At 42.8% G+C, this 24,012-nt stretch overlaps 1 protein-coding gene across 2 annotated transcripts in view; it reads left to right on the top strand.

Moving 5' to 3' along the window:
* Nucleotides 1-24,012, top strand: part of STRN (striatin) — a 181,829-nt gene that overhangs the window by 107,282 nt on the left and 50,535 nt on the right. The window contains exons 9-12 of one of the 2 annotated variants that reach the window (XM_073627787.1): nucleotides 347-433; nucleotides 764-907; nucleotides 19,924-20,060; nucleotides 20,378-20,553. In XM_073627787.1, the coding sequence (XP_073483888.1) occupies nucleotides 347-433; nucleotides 764-907; nucleotides 19,924-20,060; nucleotides 20,378-20,553 (544 nt within the window). The remainder of the gene's footprint in view (nucleotides 1-346; nucleotides 434-763; nucleotides 908-19,923; nucleotides 20,061-20,377; nucleotides 20,554-24,012) is intronic. The other variant, XM_073627788.1, reaches the window with a different exon arrangement.

Raw genomic sequence — 24,012 nt, 5'->3', positions numbered from 1 at the left:
TCATAGTGCTGCATTTATGACATGGTCCATTAGCGGTTTTGCACCATTCTCCACCCTCATACATGAAGGGCCTCTTCAGTTATGGACCTGATAACATGCTGTCAAGAGTTTTGACAGAGAGCCCGTGCTGCTTCTTGCACATTTCAAGCACTTCCTAAATCTGTAAATGCATAGAATGTGTGTCAATATAACACTAAATGTACTTACTGCTACCAAGTTATTCTGTCACGAAAATGCCTGTGTACATATTGTTGAAGCACTTCTGATTTACCGATCTAGGAAATGCCTTACCAGTGGTTAGAGTTTCCATCTCTTAAAGAACCTTTTGTCCCTAAACTTACAACAGGAAAAACCTCAGAAGAAATGTCTCAGCCTGTGTCCCACATAAAACAATCAAAACAGGGATGTGGGAGCATGTTGGAGAAAAGCTCAGGTAAGAGTCAAGTGGAGTGTGAGGGTGTTTTATCTGTGTAAGGTAAAAAAAAAATATGTTGCCTTAAACACGTTTCCAGGCAGGCTACTTATATGCCACTGTCTTTTTTTATTTATTAATTACTTCTTTATATATAGGTCTTAGACTAGGTATGGCTAAATTATGTATTGTGATTTTACATTAGTTTATACATTTAAATATATAAAAAAGTCTTTAACCTTAATCTGTAAGCATTTGTAAACTACCTGCCAAGACTTAGAATATTGTGTAAAAAATGTTAATGGAAGAAGCTAAATGTTTTCTGCTCCCACTTTTCCTTGTTGTGGTTAGGGCCAAACCGATCAAAACTTCAAGATATGCTGGCAAATCTTCGAGATGTGGATGAATTGCCATCATTACAGCCATCCGTGGTCTCCTCTTCAAGGCCAGCAAGCTCACGGCTCAGCGAACAAGAAATAAACAGAACAGATGAAGGTACGCTTCATTATTTTTGTGCAGAATTGAACGTGTTACTTATGAGGCGCATAATCTAGCAAAAAAAGTATTTATATTTTTATTTTACTTTTTGACTGTTTTAGGATTACGATGCACCATTTTCCACCTTAATAGATTCAGATTAAAACAACACGAGTGCTAACGCAGCTTCTGTATCATTTGACAGCTGTTTACGCATGTGTGTAGCGGCTGGCCAATAAAACCCACCTTTCTTAGTTCTGCATATATGCGTTGCGCAGTCAGCAAGAGGTTTAACCGCTTCAGCCCCGGAAGATTTTACCCCCTTCCTGACTAGAGCATTTTTTGCGATTCGGCACTGCGTCTCTTTAACTGACAATTGCGCGGCGACGTGTCTCCCAAACAAAATTGACGTCCTTTTTTTCTCACAAAGAGAGCTTTCTTTTGGTGGTATTTGATCGCCTCTGTGATTTTTATTTTTTGTGCTATAAACAAAATAAGAGCAACAATTTTGAAAAAAACGCATTATTTTTTACATTTTGCTATAATATCCCCCAAAAATATATAAAAAAAACATTTTTTTCCCTCAGTTTAGGCCGATCGTATTCTTCTACATATTTTTGTTAAAAAAAAAATCGCAATAAGCGTCTATTGATTGGTTTGCGCAAAAGTTATAGCGTTTACAAAATAGGGGATAGTTTTATGGCATTTTTATTAAATTATTATTTTTTTTACTAGTAATGGCGGCGATCAGCGATTTTTATTGTTACTGCGACATTATGCTGGACATGTTGGACATTTTTGACACATTTTTGGGACCATTGTCATTTATACAGCAATCGGTGCTATAAAAATGCACTGATTCCTGTGTAAATGACACTGGCAGTGAAGGGGTTAACCACTAGGGGGCGGGGAGGGGTTAACTGTGTCCTAGGGGAGTGATTACTAACTGTAGGTGGGATGGGCTAGCAGTGGCACTCACTGATCACTGCTCCCGATTACAGGGAGCTGTGATCAGTGACACATGTCACTAGGCAGAACGGGAAGATGCTGTTTACATCAGCATCTCCCCATTCGTCCTCTCCGTGAGGCGATCGCGGGTATCCCTGCGGCGATCGAGTCCTCGGGACTCGTGACTCGACTTGCGGAGCTCACGGCCAGCACATGAGCGCAATGGCACGGCGGGAAATTCAAATGGACATACCTGTAAATCCATTTGCCCAGCCGTGCCATTCTGCCGACGTACATCGGCGTGCGCTGGTCGGGAAGGGGTTAAGGAAGTTGGTGGATCACATGTATATAATGGTTTTGTCATGCTAATTGTAACAAGACGTTGGTCTTTACCTTTTATCTTTGCTCCACTTAATAACATGTTAAAGTGGGCAATTGCCTTAGCACTCCTCTTTCCCAGTTCTGAATGTTTTGGATGGGGTAGCTGTTTAACTGGAACCTTTTAACATATTGCCAATTTAATGGAATGGTAAATACACTAAATATACAATAGGCACCTCAATTGCTTTACTTTTGTTTTTGATAATTCTTACACATATACAAAGGGAAAAGTAAAGTATATTTTCAGAAAGTACACATTTTAAACTGTTAAGACTTTTTAATATATTTTTTTATTGTTTATATTATGAACAGTCAGCTGTAAATGGTAAACCAGACAACAAACATGCTTGGGATAAACCTAGTTCTATAGTCAGACAACAAAGTTAACTAAAAAATAAAAATAAAAAAAGTGGCAGACTTGATGAACTACTCCATCTTTTTCTGCTGTCACTTTTCTAGGTTATGTTTCTATGTAGTATTACCTGATGGCAGTGGCCTCTTTTAGCAGAATAATGCACCCTGCCACACTGCAAAAATGGTACAAAAAAGGCACAACAATGAGCTTTGAGGTGTTGACTTGCCCTTCAGTTTCTCCGGACCTCAATCCAGTCGAGCATAGTTAATCAGGTTGAAAAAAACACCTAATTCCATCTAATTCAACCAATAAAAAAATCATACAATCCCATTTACACAATCCTATACCCACAGTTGATCCAGAGGAAGGTTAAAAAAAAACCTAGCAAAGCATGATCCAGTTTTCTACAGCAGGGAAAAAAAATCCTTTTCTGATATTCCCTGGATCAAATTTACCTATAAATGTTACTACCCAGTTATATTATGTGTGTGTGTATATATGTATATAAAATTATAATGTACATTTAGGAAATAATCCAGGCCTTTTTTTTTTTAAAGAAATCTACTGAGCTGGACAGAACCATCTCTTGAGATATTCCACATTTTCGCAGCTTACTGTGAATAAACCTTTCCATATTTTGAGATGAAATCTCTTTTCCTCTAGATGTAAAGAGTGCCCCCTTGTCCTGTGATGGCCTTAAAGTGAATAACTCGACACCAAGTTCACTTTATGGACCACTTATGTATTTGTACATGTTGATCCACTTGACCCTCTTAATCTCCTTCTCAGAAGAAAATAAATTCAGTTCCTCTAATCTTTCCTCATAGTTGAGATCCTCCATGCCTCCTATCAGTTTGGTTGCCACTGTCTGCACTTTCTCCAGTTCCCTGATAGCCCTTTTGAGAACTGGTGCCCAAAACTGAACTGCATATTCCAGATGAGGTCTTACTAATGATTTGTACAGGAGCAAAACAATATCTCTCTCTCTCTCTCTCTCTCTCTCTCTCTCTCTCTCTCTCTGGAGTCCATACTACTTAATTCAAAGGGTTTTGCTCACTTTGTAAACCTCGGGTTGGTATTGCATGCTGTTAAGCTTATGATCTACCTAAACCCCCAGATCCTTCTCCACTATGGATTCCCCCAATTTTACTCCCCCTAGTATATATGATGCATGCAATATTCTTAGCCCCCCAAGTGCAGTTATATTTATCAACATTCTCATTTACCACATAGTTGCTCAATTAAACAGTGCATTGAGCTTGGCTTGTAAATTGGAGACATCCTGTAAGGACGTTATTCCACTGAATAGCTTGGTGTCATCTGCAAAGACTGAAATGGTACTTTTAATCCCTGACCCTATATCATTTATAAAGATGTTAAAAAGTAAGGGTCCCAACACTGAACCTTGCAGTGTTAATTTAGTCGACTAAAACATTTGTCTACTAAATGAATACTATTTTAGTCTACTAAAATACGACTAAAACGAAAACAACTGAGATGACTAAAATACGACTAAAATTAAAATGGAATTTTAGTCAAAAGACTAAAATAGGACTAAAGCTAAAATGCCATTTTAGTCAAAAGACTAAAACTAAATTGAAATTTGACTTCAAAATTAACACTGGTCCGTAGTGCATGTTCATACCTCAATACCATCAATAATACTTGATTTTTCACTCCAGCAGTATATAATGAGTTTGGAAATTGTAAAGAAATGTTAACTAATGCATTACAATTTAATTACACCCATTAGATGTTAGACGACAAAAATGTACTGGAGATTTAGTTGACTAAATATGACTAAAACAAAAACAATTGCAGAAGACTAAAACTGAAATGCCATTTTAGTCCTAAGACTAAAACTGAATCAAAATTTGCTGCCAAAATTAACACTGGAACCTTGGGGTACACCACTGATAACCTTAGCCCATTCAGAGTAAGAATCATTAACCACTACTCTCTGAACTGTCTTTTAGACAGTTTTTTTTATCCATTTATAAACTGATCCTTTCAAGCCTGTAGACTTTACCTTACACATGAGCCCTGTGTGGGGAACTGTGTCAAACACTTATGCAAAATCCAAGTATACAAGGTCCACAGACACCCCTCTGTCCACGGTTTTACTTGCCTCCTTATAAAAAGAAATCAGATTTGTTTGACAACTTCTGTCTTTCATGAATCCATGCTGTCTGTTGCTTAAAATATTTTTTTCCAGCAAGAACTTATCTATGTGGTCTTTTTTTTTATTAAACTCTCCAGTATCATACCGACCATAGAAGTTCAACAGGTCTATAGTTGCTTGGTAAAGACTTTGATCCCTTTTTAAATATAGGCACCACATTGGCCTTACGCCAATCCAGTGGTACCATTCCAGTCATCAGAGTCCCTAAAAATTAGAAACAATGCCTTTGAAATGTCAGAGCTCGATTATTTTAGTGTGGGTGGATGCCATCTGGTCCAGGTGCTTTATCCACTTTTATACTGAATAAATATTTCTGGACTGTATCAAATTTGAGCCATTGTAGATCATTTGGGACTGTGTCAATACCATCCCTATTATGGACATGAGCTTCCCCATGCTTCTTTGTATACACAGAGATGAAGAAAGTATTTAATAAATTTGCCTTCTCTTTGTCCCCAGTCACCCACTCTAGATTATAGCATCTGTGTGATGTGCTGAAAAAGTCTGCTCTATAGTGGCATCACCTCTCTACTTACAGGACTTAAAGAATCTGCTACTGACGGCTTGTAAACCATGGCATACCTTCATAGGTCTAGTGGCATCGGGGTTATTTTGGTGGAAAAAAGGAGCTGTTTTGGTGGCAAAAGAGGGACCTACTCAGTATTAAGTGGATGGCCATAAAGTTATGTTTGATCAGGGCATATTGAGAGAAAGGTGCAGCACAATATATTCACTATGTAGCATATGTGGTTTTCTTTATCATACATCATGGGACACAGAGCCTTAAGTAATTACTTAATGGGTTATAGGCTACCTTCAGGTGCTGACACTGGTAAACCCAATCAAGCAAGTTTACTCCCTATATAACCCCTCCTCCTCCCAGGAGCAAATCGTTTTTTTCGCCAGTGTCTAAAGGTGCTGGTCACGAGTGAAGATGTGCTCTGAGGAGCTCCATGAGGGATCCATGCTGGATTTAAATAGCCTCCATAGACCAGATCCATCCAAAGTGCCATTGAGGCCTAAAGGGATGGTACCTGGGGCCTCGTATTCGAAGCACGAGGTTTTGCCTGTAAGGCCTCTCTTTGTAGGGCTGGAGCCCAGGAACCCAGGGCTTAGGTCTTGTTACATTACCTAAAGCTTCCTGTTGGGGTGCTCTTTACGGGTCCAGGGCAGTTGGAACCCCATTTTAGGAACCCAGTCCTTGATGGTTTGCTACGCAGCCCGTTGTGATGGGTGAAGGCTGGATTGTCTGTTAATTCAGCAAGTCCTGCGGCGAGGATAAGGTAAGGGAAGAAACTTATTAAAAGCATCTATGTATTTCTTCCATTAGGGAAAAAATGTTGTCATGCCTTATTTCTTCACTAGAGGGAGTCTATGCACATACCTTACTCTGTTGTCTTCACTGTAAGCTCAGTCCGTCTCTGATTGCAGCAGCGTGTGGAGGGAGATTTTGCAAGGTAGAAAAAAGCTGCAAAAAATGTTTTCTTCTCCCCCCTGATGGGACCAGAGGGTTAGGGTGGCAGCAGCGCTGTACCCCCCTTATATTACACCCCCCGTGGGGGGGGTGCAGAGGCCCCGCTAATACCACTTGTTTTAACTGTGACTGATTTTACTGTTGCTTGAGCCTGCTGCTGGATGGGTCCCTACCCCCCCCCCCTCCCCCCCCCCTCGTGTTGGGACGGTAGACCCAAAAACGACGTGCACCAACGCAGGAAAATTTTAAAAGTAAAAAGGGGAAGAATTTTTTCTTGGAGGGGGCGGGGCCTAGGCGCGATGCCATGAATGTCCACGAGAACACACGGAGGGCTAAAAACAGATACAACACAGCTGTTGCTGTAGCTGTTGTGTTGAAGATGTCTTTTCCTCCTTCCTGCGGGGTCTGGAAGAAAGATTAGCGGCTTTAATTGCATGCTCCATTCAGATGGATAGGAAGCGTGCTAGATCCATGAGGTGTTGCCCTCTGTTGATCAGGAGGAAAAACAAACCGATGATGATTCTTCTGCGGAGGAAACAAGGGTAGATGAGCCTTTTTCAGCCTCTCAAATCTGAGAAATTGCTGATACAATCTCTTACGGAGATGGTTCCTTCTACCTTCATGCTACCCCTAACTGAGTCTCCTGAAAGTTCGGTTTCTTCCTTGGGTTCCTTAAAACCCTCTCAACCTTTGCATGCATGTCCTGCACATGCATTACTAGAACAGCTTATTTTTGCTGAATGGGATCACCTGGATAAGAATTTTCTCCTTGCTAAGTAAATTGCAATCCCCTGGAGGAGAAATTCTGCAAAAGATGGAAAATACCAGCAGTCGTTGCTGCGATTTTCAATGTGAATAAAGGCCTAACTTGTCCAGTAGACAATGCACAGATTCTTAAGGATCCAACAGATAAGGAGTTGGAATCCCTGTTAAGATCTACTTTTTCCATGGCAGGTGCCATTACTCAGTCTGCAGTCGCTGCAATAAGCGTCTGTCAATCCCTAAAGGACCAGTTTAAACAGGCCCTTAGAGAGCTTCCTGCACAACAAGCTCAGGATTTGGCTGAACTACCAAAAACTGTTAAAAAGGGGTAAGTACAGCGCTGCGCTGAAAGCAGGGAGAGCACTAGAGCAGCAGCCAACACACCCGTAGACTCAGGGTAATAGTAACAACAAAAAAATTAAGTGTAGCGCTATAAGCTCAGTGAATATATATATAGTAGATAAATATGTCAAAACAATATAAGGAATTAATAGCCTTATGTAGGTAATCTAAAAAACTACTCGGTGGAACTGTAGTGCACCAAATAAGCAAATGTAACAGTGACTGATATGAAAGAAGCAATAACACTTATATGCATTCAGCACCTCAAACAATAAGTGAATAACACCGAAAAATATGTATAATAGTCCATATCAAATATGTCGAAAATTTGTGAAAAAAAACAAAAGTCTATGGTGGTAGTGCATAGGCAATGATGGACAAATGCCTCCCAAACGCACAGGGGGATTGTTAGACCCAATCTGGCAGGTAAGTGGACCGTGGAAAGACCAAAGGTGCACGGAAGATTGAAATCAGTGCCGGGACCATCACCTTTTAAAAAAGGAGAGATCATATCAATAACTAAGCCTGGTTAATAAAAGAGTTGATGTCCCATTCAACGTTAATACCCTGCGGGAAATGGGACCCCAACTCGTATATCCAGTATGTCTCCAAACGGGAGACACCCCTAAGAGTCGACCCCCCCCCGCCAGGGGGCCACATATCTATCTATGATAATAAACTGAGTGCCTGCAGGGTTTCGATCATGAAATTCCCTATAATGCCTAGGGACAGTATGCTTGGTACTGCCTGCTTTGATGAGATTAATGTGCTCCGAAACCTGTACCGTGAATGATCTAATGGTACGGCCCACATATTGTTTGCCACAAGGGCAAGTTAAAAGGTACACTATCCCAGTAGTGGCACAGGTGCAAAATTGCTTGATCGCATATGTACGGCCAGTTACAGTGGAAGAAAAACTATGACTTGCCCTTCTACCACAGGTGTTAAACTGGCAAACTAAACATTTTTTACAGGGATAGAAACCGGTCCAATCGTGAAAAAAGGATGGTTTACTCGGTGGATCAATAACATTGGGTGCCAACTTATTCCTAAGGGATGGAACTACCAAAAGCATTATACTTTGCCATAGATGCTATTAAAGATTCTATTCACCAGGCGTCCCGCGTTACGCTTATGCTTTTGCCTCACTTGTCCAAGTTTTCTCCAAATGGTCGATCCCCATGAAAAGGGAGCCCAGTTAGGAGGTCTTTACATGGTACTTCAGCTAGTTAAAAAAATTGGTCAGCTGAAGTACCATGTAAAGACCTCCTAACTGGGCTCCCTTTTCATGGGGAGCGACTATTTGGAGAAAACTTGGACAAATATATACAAACAATTTCTAATGGGAAAAGTACTCTTTTGCCAGTCAAAAGAAAGTATAAACGCCCTTCATTTAAATGGGGTCTTTCCCCTACGCCAGGGGCTTCAGCCTCTAGGCAGGGTCGACGGCCTCCGCCGTCACACTCTAGAGGAAAATCTCAGTCAGACCCAGCTCAAAAGTCCTGGGGTCGGAAACCTGCAAAGCAGAATCCTAAAGCCTCATCATGAAGAGGCAACCCCCCTCACCAAGGTGGGGGGGGACTTCTGCAGTTTTCAGAAGTCTGGAAAGCAAGAAATTCAGGACAGATGGGTAATCCCCACGTTAACGCTGGGGTACAAGCTGGAATTTCGGGACTTTCTACTGTCTCGCCTTCCTGAGGTCAAGTGTTCCCAAAGATCCAGAGAAAAGACTATCTCTGTTTCAGGCACTAGATCGATTAATATCTCAAGGGGTGATCATACAGATCCCCACAAAGGAGCAAGGTTTGGGTTTTTATTCAACCTTTTTATGGTACCAAAACCAAAGGAAGATGTCAGACCCATTCTAGATCTAAAAAATCTAAATCAGTTCCTGAACATCTGCTCCTTTCGCATGGAGACAATCAGGTCAGTTTGTATCCTTCTAGGAGGAGAACTTCCGGCATCAATCGACATCAGGGATGCATATCTGCATGTCCCCATATTTCCCGCTCATCAAGTTAGAACAGCTGAATTTCCAGTTTCTAGCCCTGCCCTTCGAGCTAGCCACAGGACCACGGATGTTCACCAAAGTGCTGGCCCCACCTCTAGCCAGGTTAAGGGCACAGGGCATAACGGTCGTAGCATACCTAGACGATCTGTTATTAATAGATCAGTCGGTGGCTCATTTGGAGCAAAGTGTACGCACTAAAACCAACTATCTGAAAGAGTTGGGTTGGATTCTCAACCTAGAGAAATCTTCCTTAATACCACTAAAAAAGCTGGGGTACTTGGGTCTGATCATAGACACAGCCCAGGAAAGGGTGTTCTTGCCTCAGGCAAAGATCAACTCCATAAGAGAGTTGGTGTGGATGGTCAGGTCAAATGGAGATCCCTCCATTCGCCTTTGCATGAGGTTGCTAGGAACCATGGTGGCTTCATTCGAAGCAGTTCCCTATGCCCAGTTTCATTTAAGTTGTTTAAGCATTTAAGATGTTTCAAAACAGTACCCTGTCTGCTTGGAACAAAACAATTCAAGCTTTAGACTTGCCAATGCAGCTGTCCCCAAAACTGTCCCAAAGCCTCACTTGGTTGTTACTTACCCAGAATCTGCTAAAGGGAAGATACTTCAGACCAATCATCTGGAAAGTGGTAACGACGGATGCCAGCCTTTCAGGCTGGGGAGCAGTACTAGAAAAGACAACTGTCCAGGGACAGTGGTCAAGAACTGAAAAGAACCTTGTCCATCAATATCCTAGAGATTCGAGCAGTACGTCTGGCTCTAAAGACCTGGAATTTCAGGTTACGGGATTGTCCTGCCAGGATTCAATCCGACAATGCCACAGCTGTGGCCTATATCAATCACCAAGGGGGCACCAAAGGTCTCTCAGCGCAGAGAGAGGTGAACCATATTGGACAACTTGGACAGAAAGGAATGTTCTGTGCCTATCGGCAGTCTTCATTCCGAGAGTAGAGAATTGGCAGGCAGACTCCTTCAGTCGCCAGGAGTTATTCCCAGTGGAAGGGTCTCTTTACCCCGACATATTTCGGGCTGTTTGCCAAAGATGGGGGACTCCGGAGGTAGATCTTCTGGCATCCAGGTTCATCATGAAGTTAGTCAACTTTGTGGCCAGAACAAGGGATCCATTTTTATGCGGAACAGATGCGTTGGTGACCCCATGGGATCAGTTCTCACTGATCTATGCATTTCCCCCTATTCAGTTACTGCCTCGACTTCTTTGCAGGATCAAGCTGGAAAGAAAGCCGGTAATTCTGGTGGCACCAGCATGGCCCAGAAGGTCATGGTATGCAGAAGTCGTAAAGATGGCAGTGGAGGGCCCATGGTCCCTCCCACTATGGCCATATCTGCTCTCACAGGGACCGATATTCCATCCTACCTTACGGTCTCTAAATTTAATGGCTTGGCTATTGAAACCCACATTCTGAAAAAACGTGGGCTTTCTGGGTCAGTTATCTCTACCCTGATTAGTGCAAGGAACCCAGCTTCCAGAACTATAGAGTCTGGAGGGCTTATGTTTCCTGGTGTGAATCCAAGGTTTGGCTCTCTCTGAGATATATCATAGGCAGAATTCTTGCCTTTCTACAATTAGGGGTAGAAACGAAATTGGCCTTGAGTACTATTAAAGGCCAAGTCTCAGCTTTATCGGTCTTATTTCAAAGGACCACTTGCTACTCGTTCTTAGTCCGGGGTTTTATACAAGGGGGTGACGTGGCTTATTCTGACTGTCAAACCTCCCTTGAACCCTTGGGACTTGAACTTAGTTTTGTCTGTGTTACAAAAAACAGCCATTTGAACCAATACAACATATTCCCCTAGTCCTTCTGACAAGGAAGTTGGTATTTTTGGTTGCTATATCCTCAGCAAGGAGGGTTTCGGAATTGACTGCTCTTTCTTGTAAAGAGCCATATTTGATTTGTCATGGTGACAGAGTGGTGTTGCGCTCTCGTCCAGACTTTTTTTTTATCAAAAGTGGTTTCAGGTTTCACCTGAACCAAGATAATGTCCTGCCATCGTTTTTTCCAAAACCATGTTCCAGGGAAGAAGAGTCACTACATTGTCTTAATGTGGTGAGAGCAGTGAAAATCTATTTAAAGGCAACTGCTCAGATTCATAAGACTGATGTCTTATTTATTCTGCCAGAGGGTCCTAAGAAAGGACAGGCAGCGTCGAAATCCACTGTCGCTAAGTGGATTCGGCAAGTTATAATTCAAACTTATGATTTAAGGGGTAAAATTCCCCCCTTTCAAGTTAAGGCGCACTCTACCAGGTCAGTTAGTGTTTCTTGGGCAGTACTTTACCAGGCCTCCATGGCTCAGATCTGTAAGACCATAACTTGGTCTTCAGTGCATACATTCACAAGATTTTATCAGGTGGATGTAAGGAGGTATGAGGATATCGCCTTCGGGCACAGTGTACTGCAGGCAGCAGTATAAGTCCTCAAGTCTGTGGGTACCCTGCGGGTTGTTTCTCCCTCCCCTCAAGTAGCATTGCTATGGGACGTCCCATTAAGTAATTACTTAAGGCTCTGTGTCCCATGATTTACGATAAAGAAAATAGGATTTTTATTACAACTTACCTGTAAAATACTTTTCTTGGAGTACATCATGGGATACAGAGGTCCCGCCCCTCTTTTGGGATTAAGTATATTGCTTTGCTAAAAAAACTGATGTGCTCCTGGAAGGAGGAGGGGTTATATAGGGAGTAAACTTCCTTGATTACCAGTGTCAACACCTGAAGGTAGCCTATAACCCATTAAGTAATTACTTAAGGCTCTGTGTCCAATGTTGTACTCCAAGAAAGGGATTTTACAGGTAAGCTGTAATAAAAATCCTTTTTTTTTTCTACCCATGATTCAAACCTGTAAAAATTTACCAAAAGGTAGTAATTCTGATCATTCCTGAGTGTACAGTTGTAAATTGGCTTGCAGTGTTTACATATTGCTAAGATTAGGCTTAATTGAGTCACATAGAAACATAATAATTCTGTCTTTTTATCAACTTCTGTTACTAATGGATGCTAGATTCCAAGCTTTGCTGATTTAAATAGTAGGAAGTAAGAAGTGTAGGTGCCCCTGGCAAATCGGTGCTCTGATTCATCTGACTCCTCCACACATGTGCGAGTTGCAGGAAACTAGTTACTAAGCAACTACCTTCAATACATCTTTTCTTCTAATCTTCTACTAAGCATCTGTCACATTTGTTGTGGCTGTCGATATACTGAAGCATCTTCACATTTACATTTTTTTTCTTTCTTTTAAACTGTTCAATCAGCTTCCATGTTGTGTTTAATGTCTGATGCGAAACAGATTGTGGCAGAAAAAGATTGTTCAGAAATTAAAAGTGAAGGTTTTCATTTTAGTATGAAGATGACAAAAGCTGGCAATTAACGAAACGCCACAAGCAACTGTGATAGTGCGGGGAACATGCAATCAAATGTCAGTTTGTAATTCTGATCATGCAGAAGGAAGATTAGTTGCCATGTGTTACTGCAGTTTGCTGTTTTTTTAACGCATTATTAAATGATCTTTGGTGGGTGTTTTTCCTTTTGTAAGTGCTTTACACTGTATCTGTCCAATACAGTTCCTAATAAATGTGTTAATTATAAACTTAATTATAAACTTGATCTTTCATGCAGTTCATTCAATTAGAATTCTGGGATAACCCTAACTAATTATAAAAATACTCCTTTCCACCTCCTAACACATATGCTTGCTAACCTGTGAAAGTAAGATGCATATACTTACCTGTTTTTATGGTGCTTCAATCGGGTCATGTGATCTCCCCAGTGGCCAGCTGCAGAGAGCACTTGACCACACCTAGTAAAGCCTGGAGCGGTGATGTCACCCATAAGCTAAACTGGCCCATCTTTTGTCAGCACTCCCTCTTCTGCCCTGCAGCCTCCACTGGCTGATACATGGGAGCCGATCACATGACCAGATCAGAATGAAAATAAATCAGTATATGCATCTTTCTTACACAGTTCATTAAGAATATGTATTAGGAAGGGGAGGAAGCTTTTCTTTAGATTATTTATTATCCCAAAATTCTGCTTTAAGCCCCTGTTTACACTATGTGATTTCTCCTACTTTCTACTTCTACTACTGTCCCGCTGCAACGCACAACAATAAAAATCACATTGTCTATGGTGCCATTGGCATTAATGCAACATGATGCAGTGTGACTTTTGAAAAGCTGTAGGTGTTTCTTTGGTGTGACATAGTGCGTATGGAAAACATATATGCGTGCATTTTTTTGGCAGGGTTTTGTGTTTAGCCACCAGTCTCTTCCTTCTGCATAAAAACACATGAAATTACATAAACACCCTACAAAAATGCACTAACCTTGACATAAAAAATGTAAGTTTAAAGGTAAAGCATTATTACACTGAACCCTAAAAATCTTAAGTCATCAAGATAATATATATGAAAAGTGTACACTGTAGTCATGTACCTCCCTAGGGATCCAAATTGTTTATTATCACACACATTGAGAAAAGGGAAGCAAGTGTCTGAAGTGAGCATTGTGGCTGATTAGATTTGCTGCCTGCTGTTCTTGGCAAGGCATGTGCAACTTAGACACTGATATGTGAGGACTCGCCTAGCATGAGAAATATAGGTAGGTCCTCATTTCTGAGTTATGACTGCAAAACTTTGCTCAAATTTTGTCAAAATGTATAGTTCTCTTTGAGAAACTTGTTTACTAAGCAAAAGTGGAATGTCACTTTAAGCCATAGACTTTATGGACAACTGTGGACATATGTAATTAAAGTACACAAATGCGTACCCTGCTTCTGCATGTCCTTCTGCTCCCCAGCACTTGCTTGGCAGTGCCTGTCAAAATGATAGCCAGGCTTTAAGCCAGCCATGCATGGATCAAAATTTGGCCAGTTCAGCTATAGCCGGCAACGCTAATCGGTGTATTCTGACGGTGGGGAATTCTCCCCGCTTTCAAAATAAAAAGGCTCGGGGAGGATCTTTGACATTGTGGATTTCCAACTCTGCTATAGAATCTGGGAAAGCATTCCTTCCTCCTTCCTGGGAGGTGGTAATGACTGATGAAAGACTGATGGGCCGGGACAGGGACTACAGTTCCCAAACTATTCCGGAAACCTGCTCTCCACAGGAGTTGATGCTCCCCATTAACATTCTGGAACTAAGTGCCATAAGACTGACTCCCCTACACAAAACCCCACACCTGCATGTTCACCCAAAGTGCAATATGACAACGCCACAGCTGTGGCCTACACAAACGATTAAGATGGTACCAAAAGTTGGCCAGCCTTCAAGAAGAAAGCCAGATTTCCTTCCTGGGCATAGTATATATTCCATACTCCCAACTGTCTACTATCCACTTACCAGGAGTGGAGACTTGGCAAGCAGACTTCTGAGTCACCATTACCTGGCCTCAGGAGGAGACACCCTTCCACCCTGAGATCTTCATGGCCTCCAGACTCAACAAAAAACTGGACAGGTTTGTAGCCAGTTCAAGGGATACTCTGGCCTTGAATGGATGCTGTGATGATTCCTTAATCCCGATTCAGACTGGTGTATGCAACTCCTCCAGTGAAGATTCTCAACTGCTCTGCAAGACAGAGGTTGACCAGATTCTGGTGATCCTTAATGCTCTTATTTGGCCCAGAACAACCCTCTGTTCCACTCTGCTTCTCAGTTGACTTTAACAGCATAGCTGTTGAAACCCAGGTCCTAAAAGATAGGGAGATTGGTGGCTCATTTTCCACCTTGTTGAAGGTAAGAAATCTACTTCTCCTAAGATCTACAATTGCATCTGGATTGTTAAAGCGGGGTTCCACCCAAATTTTGAACATTATCTCTATGCATTCTCTTCCTTGCCTAGATGCTGACATGCTGTGTAAAAAAATTTAGATCGCCGTAATTACCTTTTTTTTTTTCTAATCTTCTTAGCACTTCCTGGTTTTCCTCCCATGGGAGTAGGCGTGTTTCTAGCCTCTCCTAGACCTCCCACAGTCCCCTGGGAGCTAGTCTCAGGCTTCCCAGCATGCATTGTGCAACAGCGTCATCACAACATCTCGGTGAATGCTGGGAGCACAGCATTCACCGCATCCAGGAAATACATGCTTGTGGGCTTCAAATGCCCACAATGAAAATGGAAACCGCCTTCAGTGAATTTTATAAGTTATTCTTTACAACGAAATCGGACACAGGCGGACTTATTACACAGAACATGTGAGTAGATAATCATGAGAAGAAAAGTTTGTGAATGAACTCCAAAAAAAAAAAAAAACGATAGATAGGTGGACCCCCGCTTTAACTTTTGGCTGGTGTGAAAGCAGGCACTTCAACCCTGGGGATATTCTATTCATTCCCTTTGGTCTTCTTCCAGTCTGACCTAGACTAGCAAGTGACTATTAGAACTCTAATTGGACAGGTTTCTGCCTTATCCATTCTATGTCAGAAACTTTGGATTCACACTCTTGTGAAGACCTTTTATAAAATTATTTTTTTGTGTTAATCCCCCACTCCCACCTCCTGTGGCCCCATGGGATCTGAATCTGGTGCTTTCAGTTATTCTAAAACCTCCTTTTGGACTAATTTGGGATATCTTATTGGCAGATCTAATGGGTAAGGTGTAATTTTTGGTGACCATTACCTTTCAGGCATTTCTTTGAGGTGGTTGCCCTTTCTTGCAAATATCCTGTCTTGCACAGGGACAAGGAGGTCCTGATGCCCAGACCCCCCTTCCTTCCTTCTTTATTTCAGCTCAATAGAGATAATTGTTCTCCCTTACCTGTGTTCTGCTTCTAAATACGCCAAGGACATTTCACTCCACTGCCTGGATGTGGTCAGAGCGATTAGGGTCTACCTAGCTACAAAATCTTCCCTTTAGAAAGTCCCTAAAAAGGACATCCTGCTGCTTCCACCATTGCTTAGTGGCCTGGGCTGCTCATTTCCAGGAAGATTCACCCCTTCCTTATTGGGTCCCATTCCACCAGTCTTGTAGGCGTTTCTTTGGCTTTTTAGCATGAAGCATCCATTTTTACAGGGTTGCAAGGCCGCCACCTGCTCTTCTGTTCATACTTTTTCAAAGTTGCTGCTATGAGCCTGGGCCTGTTTGCTGCTATTTGCTATGTTGTTGCCCACCCTTAGTTTATTGCTTGAGGACATCCCACGGTCTGATTTCCTGTCCTGTATGGTACAATTAAGATAATGGAAATTTTGACTTGCAAATTCCATTTCTTGGTGTACAGGTCATAGGTCCCTCCCCTCTGTCCTCTGTTTCTCTTTATTGATTGCTACAAAAAATTCTCATATAGTGGTTGAGGTGTTTGGTTGCACTGGAAGCATTCCCAGCAAAGCTTTGCCAGTGTCCAGTTACTTGAAGGTATCAGCATATAACCCAATGTATGACTTCCTGTCCTATACTCCAAAATATAGAATTTACTGGTCAAAATTTTAATTTTCTTTTATTGGTTTTATTTGCTTTTTTTTTTAAGAGTCTTATTAAAAAAAATGGAAAAGGCCTTTTTTTAATTGTAAATACTTGTGTCATAATTGAATAAAATATATACTTTTTATCTATAGCAGTGTTTCTCAAACTTTTTCGTCTTGCGGTGCACCAAAAAGATCTAAAAATTTTTGGTGGCACACCTGAAAAGATTTAACAATTTTTGCGGTCAGCAGTGATGTAAACAAAAGCAGCAGTCTTGTGTGATCCCCAATATTATATTTATCACACAAGACTGCTGCTTTTGTATATATTATATTTTCCTGCTGATATAATATTGGGGAATGGGGATCACACAAGAGGGCTACTTATATTTACTGCTGATATTACACACTAGTCCGTCCGTCCCCATCTCTTCTCTCGTCTTACCTTCTTAGCTCCACACTGTGTGGCCAGGGACTGCGGGCACCTATGCTCTGTTGTGGGTGGGACTAGAGGAGGGAATGACATTATGTGGAGGTGCGCTGTGCTCAGCAACTCATTGGCTGGAAGCGTCTGTCATGGCACGCTGCTGGCAGCCAGGCCACAGCCTAATCGTATTCGTGATTCAGATTGGCGGGGTCTGGTGGCGGTGAACATCAACCAATCCAATTTGCGCACAGGCCCGGCAGCCCAGATGACGTGTTCATGTGAGGCCTGCAAACTTGTTCAGTGTGTGAAAGTCAGCACTATACTGGCAGAGCCTCGCGGTGTGGTGCCGGTGTTCTGCCGAGAAAGTTCCCCTCTGCGGATAATGACCCCCCGTACTGCGCAGGCGCAGCACTTGCGCAGTACGAACAACAAGGGAGCCCCCAAAAATATCCGAAGCTGAACAGCTGTGAGTGAGCTGTACACGGCGCCTGCGCAATGACCAAGACATTGTGGCCGACACTGCCGCACGCTCCCGATGCTTGCAGAGTAGCAAGAGCATCGGTAGCATGCGGCATTGTCTGGTAGCATCAGGAGCGTGTGGTAGAATGTGGTGTTAAATGTGCGCAGGCGCGGTGTACAGCTGACGCTCAGCTGTGTATGTTCGGCTGTTTTTGGCTCGGTAGTGCTTCGTACAGTGCAAGCGCTGCGCCTGCGCAGTACAGGGTGGGTTCTTATCCTCCAGGGGTACTTTTTCGGCAATACACCAGCACAGCCAGTGCTGGGTCCGGCAAACAACATGAATGATCCCACGGCACACCTGCAATTCTCACGTGGCACATAGTTTGAGAAGCACTGATCTATAGTAACAATGTGTGTTTTTTTTTAAATAACACTTATAAAAGTAAACAAAAGTTTAGGTTGTGTGTTGTTTTTTTTTTTTTGTTTTTTTTTGTAGTCTCTGGGTTGCAAAAAAAAGTCAATAGTTTTGGTGACCTGGGAGTCCCCAAGGAATTTGCTTAGTTTGCAGATTTCCTCTCACTTCCTGTTTGGCTATGGGACAGGAAGTGAAGGTAAATCTCCCCAATGGGTCACAGATGGCAAAAAAAAAATTAGTATTGCTTATACAGTGGGGCAAAAAAGTATTTAGTCAGCCACCAATTGTGCAAGTTCTCCCACTTAAAAAGATGAGAGAGGCCTGTAATTGTCATCATAGGTATACCTCAACCATGAGAGACAAAATGTGGAAACAAATCCAAACGTTTTCTGTAAATCTTCACAAGGTTGTCACACACTGTTGCTAGTATGTTGGCCCATTCCTCCATGCAGATCTCCTCTAGAGAAGTGAAGTTTTGGGGCCGTCGCTGGGCAACACGGACTTTCAACTCCCTCCAAAGGTTTTCTATGGGGTTGAGATCTGGAGACTAGGCTAGGCCACTCCAGGACCTTGAAATGCTTCTTACAAAGCCACTCCTTCATTGCCCGGGCGGTGTGTTTGGGATCATTGTCATGCTGAAAGACCCAGCCACGTTTCATCTTCGATGCCCTTGCTGATGGGAGGAGGTCTGCACTCAAAATCTCACGATACATGGCCCCATTCATTCTTTATGTACACGGATCAGTCAATCCTGTTCCCTTTGCAGAGAAACGGCCCCAAAGCATGATGTTGCCACCCCCATGCTTCACAGTAGGTATGGTGTTCTGTGGTTGCAATTCAGCATTCTCTCTCCTCCAAACATGACGAGTTGTGTTTCTACCAAACAGTTCTACTTTGGTTTCATCTGACCATATGACATTCTCCCAATCCTCTTCTGGATCATCCAAATGCTCTCTAGCAAACCTCAGACGGGCCCGGACATGTACTGGGTTAAGCAGGGAGACACGTCTGGCACTGCAGGATCTGAGTCCCTGGCAGCGTAGTGTGTTACTGATGGTAGCCTTTGTTACGTTGGTCCCAGCTCTCTGCAGGTCATTCACTAGGTCCCCCCGTGTGGTTCTGGGATTTTTGCTCACCGTTCTTGTGATCATTTTGACCCCACGGGGTGAGATCTTGCGTGGAGCCCCAGATTGAGGGAGATTATCAGTGGTCTTGTATGTCTTCAATTTTCTAATTATTGCTCCCACAGTTGATTTCTTCACACCAAGCTGCTTGCCTATTGCAGATTCAGTCTTCCCAGCCTGGTGCAGGTCTACAATTTTGTTTCTGGTGTCCTTCAACAGCTCTTTGGTCTTCATCATAGTGGAGTTTGGAGTGTGACTGTTTGAGGTTGTGGACAGGTGTCTTTTATACTGATAACAAGTTCAAACAGGTGCCATTAATACAGGTAATGAGTGGAGGACAGAGGAGCCTCTTAAAGAAAGTTATACAGGTCTGTGAGAGCCAGAAATCTTGCTTGTTTGTAGGTGACCAAATACTTATTTTCCACCATAATTTGCAAATAAATTCTTTCAAAAATCAGACAATGTGTTTGGATTTGTTTCCACATTTTGTCTCTCATAGTTGAGGTATACCTATGATGACAATTACAGGCCTCTCTCATCTTTTTAAGTGGGAGAACTTGCACAATTGATGCTGACTAAATACTTTTTTGCCCCACTGTAGTTCTACTTTACAGATGCTTTTTCTTGACCAAAATATATACATATACACATGTAAATATATATGCAAATATATATTAAATAAAACCATGGTGGATCTGAATATTTGTGTGTTTTTTTTTTTTTTTTTTTTTTTTGTCCAGTTGAAGCATTAACATTTCCACCATCGTCTGGAAAATCTTTTATTATGGGACCTGATGAAGCATTAGAAAATGAACTGGGTTTAGGAGAATTGGCAGGACTTACAGTAGCCAATGAGGCAGACTCCATGACATATGATGTAAGTTCTATGGTATATTACTCTTTAAGCTTTGGTCATGCCAATATTTTTATTTCATTTAGTGTGCTTTTTTTAGAAAATTTAAACCTAATTGGGCTGGCCGTGCACTTTAATGTATTGAAAAACAAGCCTGTTTTTATAGTGTAGCGTGCAGCATGTGTGTTGTAGTGCTGTGTGCTTGTTGCTCACTGCTGTAATAGTGCACCGAAGTGCAATTCCATATAACTGAGCCCACACTATGGTTCATGTGGTAACTGCAATGCTTAATTGTGAATAGGTCCTTAGAGTTGATAATACGTTACTTTTTTTTTTAACAGGTTGCAAACAATAAAGATGCCCTTAGGAAAACATGGAATCCCAAATTCACTCTTAGAAGTCATTTTGATGGAATTCGTGGCCTTGCATTCCACCCAATAGAGCCTGTCCTTATAACAGCATCAGAAGATCATACGTTAAAAATGTGGAATCTACAAAAGACTGCCCCAGCAAAAAAGTATGTGTTTTTCTGTTTCTTGGTTTTCTATTGTCCTTAACTGGTTCCCGACCGGCCACCGCAGTGTTACTGCAGCAGAATGGCATGGGTGGGCAAAATGGCGTTACCTTAGGCGGCCGTGACGATCGGATTCGTTTCAGAACCGATCAGTCTCCAGGCCAATGATTTCTGGCCTGGACCTGCTGATTAGTTCTGACAAATGAAATGCTTCCCCTGCCTGTAAGTGTAAACACAGGCAGGGGAAGTGATGTCATCTCCCTTTCTGGAATTCTTTTCCGTTCCAGAGAGAGGACATCCAAACGTGAGTTGCACCAACACTACACTGACACAGTACACTCAGGCACACGTTTCACCCCCCCGATCGCATCCCCTCCCCCCCCCCCGTTAACCCCTTCACTCCCTATCACCATGTCACCCAGTGCAGTGTTCGTATTTTTCTTTGATCACTGTACTGGTGTCATTTGTGACACTAACAAGCGTTTGGGTACTTAGTAGGCCCAGATAGGTCTAGGGACCTCCCCTAATAAAGGTTTAACCGCTTAATCACCCCCTGTCACCAGTGATCACCGTATTAGTGTCACGGGTGATGCTAGTTTTTTTTTTTTTAATAGCGTTAGGGCACTCGCCGTAAATTACCTAACAATAAAAGGTTTGACCCCCTGATCACCCGGCGGGTTAGGTTTTAGCATCAGTTAGGGTCTGCATTGCCCCAGACAGCGTCAGATTAGCGCCAGTAGTGCTAACACCCATGCACGCACCATACACCTCCCTTAGTAGTATAGTGTCTGAACGGATCGATATCTTTGATCTGATCAGAACTATATTAGCGTCCCCAATAATTTAGAGTTCCCAAAAATGCAGCGTTAGCGGGATCAGCCCGGACACCTGCTAGCACCTGCATTTAGCCCCTCTGCCCAGCCCACTCAAGTGCAGTATTAATCGATCACTGTCACTTACAAAACACTAAACCCATAACTGCAGCATTTGCAGAGTTAGACCTGATCCCTGCGAACGCTAACAGTTTTTTGGTAGCGTTTGAAGCAGTCGCTGACAGGTGCTCTTTTTTTTCCTGTGAGTCTCACTAGTTGTACCAGTAAATTTAGAGGCCAAAATGTCCAATCGAAGGTACACTAGTGAAAAGGCCTAAACGTTTCTGAGCATAACAGGTGAGAGTGAAGAGGAACAGATCCTGTCAGATTCAGGCTCAGAATACGAACCTGTAGACAGCAGCGGCACCCTGACAGCTCTGATGACGGAGTAGTGGTCCCTGCCAAGTTCAGGCGTTCCTGACCCTGGTTTTTTGCTGTTGTTGAGGTGTAAGAACCGCAGGGCTCTCGTATGGAGCAGAGAGCCAGTACTAGTGCCGCTTATCCTTTTGGTGAACTGGCAAGCACCAGCGGCCTAGTAAAAGCCTGGCCGTACATCAAGCACTGCAGTAACACTTGGTGATGTGGCGAGTCCCATAAGTGCAGTTCAAGCTGGTGAGGTGGCTAGTACAACTAGTGTCCCACAGCCAACAAGAAGACAAAGACAGGCCGGTTGAGCCCATAGTGCCCTTCCTGCTGCATTTGCCAATCCGAATTGGGAGCCCACTACTTCTGCAGCACCCATACTTCCCCCATTCCCTGGCCAACCCGGAATTTAGGTGGAAACAGTTGATTTTACATCACTTTTTTTTTTTTTTTTTGCTGTTTTTTCACGGAAGATCTCTATAGATCTATTGTGGACCAAAGCAATTTGTATGCTGGTCAATTAATCGCTGCTAATCCCCAGTTGCCCTTGCCAGAGATTGGAGACCTATTGCGGTCTCCGAATTTAAGACCTTCCTGGGCCTATCCTCCCTCATGGGCATAACTAAAAGTGAGTTGCGGTCATTTTGGTTCACTGACCCAATTCACCATGTGCCCTTGTTCTCTGCCTCTATGATCAGGACATGATACGAGCAGATCTTGCATTTCAATGACCATGAACTCTGTCGTCCTCGGGGTGACTCTGAATACAATCAGCCCTACAAAATTCGGCCCCTCGTAAACCACTTCAACCAGCGATTTGCAGCCTTGTGTTTACTCCCCATCAAGTTGTCTGCGTTGATGAGTCTCTGATAAAGTTTTTTGGCCGCTTGTCTTTCAAACAGTATCTTCCCAGCAAGCGTGCCAGATACAGGGTCAAGATGTATAAGCTCTGTGACAGGGCAACAGGCTATACATATAGTTTTATGGTTTACGAGGGAAGAGATGGTTACGTAGAGCCGGAGAACTGCCCAGACTACATAGGGAGCGCTGATAAGATTGTGTGGGACTTGGTGTCACCCTTATTGGAAAGGGGTACCACTTGTACGTGGACAATTATTACACAAGCCACTTTTTAGTTACTTGTTTAATCACGGAATTGGCGCATGTGGCACCGTGCTATCTAATTGCCGGGGCTTACCCCTGCGGCTTGTAGATTCCCGTCTTGGGCTGGGGGAGAGAGCCTGCTCGAGATGTATTAATTTGCTCGCTGTGAAGTGGAGAGATAATGAGAATGTTTGTTTGTTTTCGTTCTGTCCTCTCTTCACGCAGACATGACGGTCCAAATTCAAACCGCGACTGGTGTTGTGGAGAAACCCCTCTGTGTCCACGAATACAGCCTTAACATAGGAGGGGTTGACCTCAACGACCAGTTGTTGGCACCGTACCCAATTGCCCATAAGGCCAGACGCTGGTATAAAAAAGTGTCCATATTTATTCCAATTGGCTCCGCTGAATGCTTATATGCTATACAAAGCTTCAGGATGAACTGGATTCTTCCTTAAATTCCAGGAAGAGATCATCACAGCCCTTCTGTTTCCAGACAGTGCCATGTCCCAACTTCCCTATCCAAATGCAGTGAGCCGGCTGCATGAGAGGCATTTTCTGTATGTCCTCCCTGGTACCCCTACCCAAAGAAATATCCAAAGAAGATGTCGTGTCTGCAGAAAACGCGGATATAGGCATGAAACCCACTTCTATTGTCCCTCCTGTCCTGACCAACCTGGTCTTTGCATTGGTGAATGTTTCGAATGCTACCAAACACTAGTGGAGTATTAGCGTAGGGCACAGTTACACAGGGTCTCGAAATATGAGATGGCCATCACATTTTGAGAGACCCTAATCTGCAACGTTTACAGTTTAAATAAAAGTGCAAATAAAAAATACAAAAAAAAAAAAAATACAAAAATAGTATGGTTTTATTTTTCCCAAAAATTGTGGCAAAATATAAAATATTCCATGGACTCAACAAGCCTCTCAGCAAATAGCGTGAAGTGACTTCTTTCCAAAATGGTCAGGGTCATTTGCGGAGGGGGGTTGTGCTATCTTGACATTTCATGGCTTTTGAAACTGTGATAGGTAGTGAGGAAGTGAAATCACCATTTTACGCCCTTGGAAAGCCTGAAGGCGGTGCTTGGTTTTCGGGGTCCTGTACACGGCTAGGTTCCCA

Source organism: Aquarana catesbeiana, linkage group LG04 (genome assembly GCF_042186555.1).
Source record: "Aquarana catesbeiana isolate 2022-GZ linkage group LG04, ASM4218655v1, whole genome shotgun sequence".
NCBI lineage: Eukaryota > Metazoa > Chordata > Amphibia > Anura > Ranidae > Aquarana > Aquarana catesbeiana.
Note: the sequence above shows the minus strand (reverse complement) of the source record. Positions and strands in the feature narration are given on the sequence as shown.